This window comes from Thunnus maccoyii, chromosome 14, assembly GCF_910596095.1.
Source record: "Thunnus maccoyii chromosome 14, fThuMac1.1, whole genome shotgun sequence".
In the NCBI taxonomy this organism is placed as follows: domain Eukaryota; kingdom Metazoa; phylum Chordata; class Actinopteri; order Scombriformes; family Scombridae; genus Thunnus; species Thunnus maccoyii.
The window spans coordinates 3438002-3444248 of NC_056546.1; the positions used below are offsets into that span (position 1 = coordinate 3438002).

General features: G+C 39.0%; 1 protein-coding gene across 1 annotated transcript; it reads left to right on the forward strand.

The window, feature by feature from the left end:
• The first annotated feature begins 405 nt into the window (after window positions 1-405).
• Window positions 406-1942, forward strand: LOC121912202 (ovarian cancer G-protein coupled receptor 1-like). Its single transcript, XM_042434335.1, has 3 exons — window positions 406-584; window positions 927-1105; window positions 1222-1942. The coding sequence occupies exons 1-3, from the start codon at window positions 432-434 to the stop codon at window positions 1802-1804; spliced, it is 915 nt and encodes a 304-aa protein (XP_042290269.1). The 5' UTR covers window positions 406-431; the 3' UTR covers window positions 1805-1942.
• The last annotated feature ends 4305 nt before the right edge of the window (window positions 1943-6247 follow it).

Sequence of the window (6247 nt, forward strand, 5' to 3'; positions counted from 1 at the left end):
ATGCAAACAAATATGCAAACTGAATGCAGCCAGCCTAGAACAATAGATAACAATAGGTATACGGCAGTTAACCAGACACTATTTACATTTCATTTGTTTTTATCTCTCTTTCATTAAATACAGTTTTGACAAGTAAAGTAAAGTAAAAACAAATAACAGAGTATAAATATGATGTATGAAGCAAAAAAGATACATTATTATGAATAAAGAAAGTTAGAAAGAAGACAATTTGAAGCAAAATATGAATGATAATTGATCTGGGTGTTGGAGTGCAATAAGGGCATTAATCAATTACTGTTTGAATCTTGTTTTAAAGTAAAAAAAGTTACATTTCCAGGAAGTAATCATCATCCCAGCAGCAGCAGTGGTTAGAAACCTGCTGCAGTTCGATGACCTGCTCTCTCATGTAACACGTCTGATCCTCCTGAAGAATGGAAGATTTTTTTAGCAACATCATCTCACCTAACAGCACTAATAATGATGCTGGGACGCCGTTATGGACGCTTTTCTTTTACATCTCAGTGGTTGTCATCATCATCAGCCTTCCTTTGACCATAATGGCTATCTATTCTCTGTATTCCCAGGTGTGTATAATGACTGAGGTTTATGTATTTGTGACTCATATGTCTCTCATACAGTCTAGTTTTATTGTAGATTGAAGAAGCCTGGTCAAAATCTGCAATCTCAGGCAACACTGCGAAAAATTTGGGGAGGGATGCATCTCACCAAAATGTCAATACATTCTCACTTTTACACTAATTGGCCAGTTTGCCACATGTAATACCACAACATGACATATTTGTTTCTAAGAGGGTGGAAACACCATAAATATGAAAATACGAAAGGAAAACTATAGTTCCAGAGGAGGAGTTTAGAACATGTTTACAACTGCTTTGTTAATATTTACCAGTGTTTTTATATTTCAGGTGCAAAATGATAATGTTACTCCCATCTTCGTCATCAACCTTCTCATCTCTGACCTCATCCAGATATGCAGCATGATCATTTTTGTGGCATATGACAATGCCTTCACTGTCAAACTCGTGGTGCATTCTTATGGTCTAATAGCCAGTGTTGGCTTCATGGTGTGTGTCGCCATGGAAAGGTAGCTATCTGTCTTTCCAGCATTATGGCTTTATATGAGTCAGACACGTCCTCAAAGTCTGAATACACTGTATCTGATCATATCTGGATGATCTCTCTGTCTTTATTGTATTACAGGTATTTGATCATCGTCTGGCCACTGTGGTACCACTTCAGACGGAGCATCAAGGCGTCTGTGGTGGTCTGTGTTGTGGTCTGGATTCTTTCTATTGCCGGTATTCCTATTTTCTTTACCAAAATCCCCTTTTTCATCAGAGCCATCTTATGTACCATCTTCCTCCTCCTCCCCTTCCCCCTGCTCATCTTCTTCCTGGCTGGGACCCTCAAATCGTTGTCTGCTGCCATCTCGGTCTCCTCTGAGGAAAAACGAAGAATTGTGGGAACTATGGTTCTGGTGCTGCTTAATTATATAGTGTTGTTCCTGCAAACAATCATTCTGGTCCTGAAAGTAGAAATCACTGTTGTCCTTCTCATCAGCATTTGTATTTCAATTCATATAAGTCCTCTTGTGGAAATAGTCTTATATGTTTTCACTAGGAAAGGGGCCACAGATCATCTGCTGGCCTGCCTGTGTTGTTGCACGATGGGCAAAAAGTGTTTTAGCATGTCGTCAGAACAAGAGGGGGAGAGAAAAAATGAAAAAAAGGGAAGGGGCAAAAGCAGGGAAGTAAAAAGTAATGAGGAAGTAGAGAGAAAGTAAGTGAGGCATCAAGCTCTATTAACGTTTCTAGCAATTGAACACATTGGACAGCGAGGAATCATGTTTTTGATTATGTTGTTATGAGTACTGGCTGCTGAAAATGAAATTATGCTCAGGTAAAAATGCTCTTGTTCACTATGATCGCTTCAATAAATATGTACAATAAACATATTTATTGTTTTAAGCTGCAAGCTCCCACTAATACAGCAGATGACTGGAAAGTGCAGGCGAAGCTTCACTCATAAGAAATGGTATCAGTTGTTTTTGGCATGTGTTTTTTTGTCTGCTGTCCCATCAAACACTTTGTAACTTTACTTTACTGCACTAATGATGTTTGTTGAAGAGTTGAAAGTGTCATATACAGTTGTACTTGTATTCAGTATGCTGTTATTTGAATCCTTGTGCTTAATATATAATCTAATAACTGTTTTGACTCGATTACTAATTCATTTTTTATTATTTAAAAGTTATTACTGAATTAATTTAGATTTGTGAACAATATGCCATCTCATTATGTTTGTTTTCTTCAACCAGCATAACTCAGCATTCCCTCAGTGCTGAGTTATATTCCTGTCTGCTAACATCAGTGTTGAGGTGAATATTAAAAAAAACAAAGAAATATGCTATTGTGATGCTATTATGCATCAAACCTGTTGCTTTGACCTGCGAGGTGATAAAATTTATGGAAATAATTATGGTGAGCAACCTGCAGTCTGAGGAAGGCCCACAGTTAGGGCTGGTGACTCAAAAAATTGAGGAGGATGGGAGGAAAACCAACATGGAATCTTACAACAAACCGCATCAAACTATATCATTGTCCCCCACCTGATGAAATCGGAGGGGTGGGGGGCAATTTTATATGCCAATAAAACAATTTGCTTTTAAAAACAAAAACCCCTGAGTGGTGTAAAGGCTGCTTCTTTAAAGACATTTAGCATATAAGCTACATATTGTTTCTAAACAAAGAAGAGCTCATTTTAGCCATGGAGTGGTTCAGATGTATGATTTTACCAACAAAGTGAAATTCAAATATATAGCATTGTTCTATTGTGGCAACAGATTTATGTTCCCATGAAAAACAGACAAGATATGACATGATTTACACGTGTTTCCTATGTATTTTCTTAGTATACAGAAATATATAAAGTACCACAAAGCTTTTCATCAAGTCATTTTTTCATCAAAGTTATCATCAAGTTTTGATGATGTGGACACAGGCTGTTTCATACACTACCATGTTTAAAAGAGGAAGGTATCATGCCTCCTATTGCAATAATTGAGCATTAAATATTTCATATATTTTATTTTATTTTATTTTATTGTATTTTATTTAAACATTGGACATCTTAAATGTTGTTTGTCTTGAATGTTTTCATTTAAGACCATGGGCAAAAGTTCATTGGTGTTTCGTGCTGTAAGTGTGTTACAGAATAAATAGAAAACCAAGTTTTATTTGTCTCCCCCTTTTTTTTTTGCTGATCCTAAAAATGATCCGATCCGTAACTCAAATCCGTGATACAATCCGAAACATGAGTTTTGTGATCCGTTGCACCCCTAGTGTTATTATGTCAGCTTTGTAGACTATGTTTTGTATGTCGTGCACATAGATGGGAGTGTGTAAGTCATGTATTTGATACATGCATTAATACTTTCTGATGTGAACCCACACTTTTAGATCTTTGAATGTTTTTAGTGTTCAGTTTTTCTAGTATTCAGCACTGATCTGTTCCTGTATCACATTATAAGCTTTGTGGTACTTTATATATTTCTGTATATTAAGAAAAAATGCATAGGAAACACATGTAAATCATGTCATATCTTGTCTGTTTTTGATGAGAGGATAAATCTGTTGTCACAATAGAACAATACTATGAATTTGAATTTCACTTTGTTGGTAAAATTACACATCTGAACCACTCCATGGCTAAAATGAGCTCTTCTTTGTTTAGAAACAATATGTATATGCTAAATGTCTTTAAAGAAGCAGCCTTTACACCACTCAGGGGTTTTTATTTTTAAAAGCAAATTGTTTGATTGGCATAAAAAAATTGCCCCCCACCCCTCCGATTTCATCAGGTGGGGGACAATGATATAGTTTGATGCGGTATGTTGGTTTTTCTCCTGTCCTCCCCAATTTTTTGAGTCACCAGCCGCCACTGGTGTGGGGGTTGAATGCAGCTCATTTTTGTAGGATACAGCAGAAAGCCCTATATACATACAGTACATTATATACAAACTTTGTATGAAGTTTGGTGTTGTTATCATTTATTTCACAATAATTATAGGTCTTATATTTATAATTCAGTAGTGGGGATGACCTATGAGGGGAAGGGAAAAAATGGAGTGGAGCTTTCACAAAGTGGCTGCTAGTCTTCCTGGGTTCCATACAACAGTAGCAACAACAAAACAAACTACAATTTAAAATCACATTGCTCAACAAAACAACAATAAAACCAAATAAGCCAAAATACAAAGATCACAAAATAAGTGAAATAGCTCTATATATGAAAAGGTAGAAAATACAAACCCATAACAAAAGCACAACTGTAATCTATGTTTCTAGATTCAAGGTTACAAGCATCTAAGATTAGTTTACTTCTCAACTTTAGGAACCAGGTGAGGAGTTCAGACATCTGAACTCTTTATGGCTTGTTGTAAAGAGGAAATACACACAACCAGGCAATATGTCACCTGCTGTTCCACCATTTATATTCATTGACTTCTATTTATGGTATTGGAATTTAAAAAGTACAGTTAAACAATACAGTTACTATTATTTACTTTCATACATTAAAATTTTTGGATGAATAAATAAATGTCCCTGTTGTTGTCTGTGAGTTGATTTACCTTTCTGGAGTCTGTCGCCAGTGTGCTGAGGCCGACTGTCCTGGTCAGTATTTATACAGCACAGAGGAGTCTGGTATCCAGGATGAAACTCACTCATGTTGGATGTCACGCTGCTTCGACCCTGGTCACCTGTTTCCATGATACTTTTACATCCAGTTAAACACTTACAAGCTTCCAGTATAATATAACATTAAAAGGAGTAGTTGGAAGTTCAGTGTTTACCTCAAGAAGAGAAGAAATTTTAAGGTCATATGTCATATCTGGTGTCCTTTAGACTGTGATGTGAACTGAACTTAACTGTAATCACAATCACCACATGGTCAATGAGTAAATCACTGTACAGCAGTTAAGAGAGATAATTGAAATAGATAATTATTATACGAGTTCACTATTTTTGTATTAAATGTTCTCTATCTGTTATGTTTTTTGATATTAGTGGTATTCAGTGGCAGAATGTAACTTAGTACTGTAGCGTTCTTAAGTACAGTTTTAATGCACTTGTACTTCACTTTAGATTTTCCATTTTAATGCTACTGTGTACTTATAATTCACTACATTTTAAAGGAAAATATTGTACCTTTTTCTCCATTTCATTTATTACGCAGCTGTAGTTACTTGTCAGAGTCTGCTCTCCCCCTCACCCGTTGCTGTGGGAATTATCCAATCATCTGGTCTCACTCTCTGCTCTGCCACACCCCTCATTAGTTCAACCACTTTCACCTGGCGCTCCCACCTGCTCATCATCTCCAATCAAGCCAGTATATAAGCTGCATCAGCCCACTCCCTCTTTGTCAGATTGTCTATGCTACTATGCTAAGTCATCTTGCCTTCCTGGACTGCCTTCCTGGCTCCTGATCAGCTTGTCTTCGACCATCCTCGTCTCTGCCCCGGTAAACCCACCAGCCTTCTGTCCCTGATTCTGAGTTCTGCCTGCCTGTTCCCTGGTCTTTGTCTTATTGCTACGGTGACCTGAGACATCGAGGAGAGGGTGAGAGCAGCGGCTGAGGGACAGCCTGGTCCCAGCTCCTGCCCGCCAAACTGCTTGTTCGTCCCTCCAGCCTTGAGGTCAGAGGTGCTGCAGTGGGCCCACTCCTCCAAGCTTTCTGCCACCCTGGTGCTCGACGGACACAGCATGCCCTCCTCCAGCACTTCTGGTGGCCCAGCTTGAAAGAGGACACCCAGGACTTTGTCAAAGCCTGCCCAGTCTGTAATCAACACAAGACCTCCCGCCGGGCCCCAGCAGGACTTCTGCAACCTCTTCCTGTTCCCCACCGCCCGTGGTCCCACATCTCCATGGACTTTGTGACGGGCCTTCCCTCTTCTGAAGGCCATACTGTCATCCTGACCATTGTGGACCGCTTCAGTAAAATGGCCCACTTCGTGCCTCTGCCCAAGCTCCCTTCAGCCATGAGAACTGCTCAGTTGGTCCTGCTCCACATATTCCGTCTTCACGGCTTCCCTGTCGATGTGGTGTCAGACCGTGGGCCTCAATTTGCCTCTGTTTTTTGGAGAGAGTTCTGCAGTCTCCTGGGTGCCACCGCCAGTCTGTCCTCCGGCTTCCACCCTCAGACCAATGGGCAAACGGAGCACATGAAC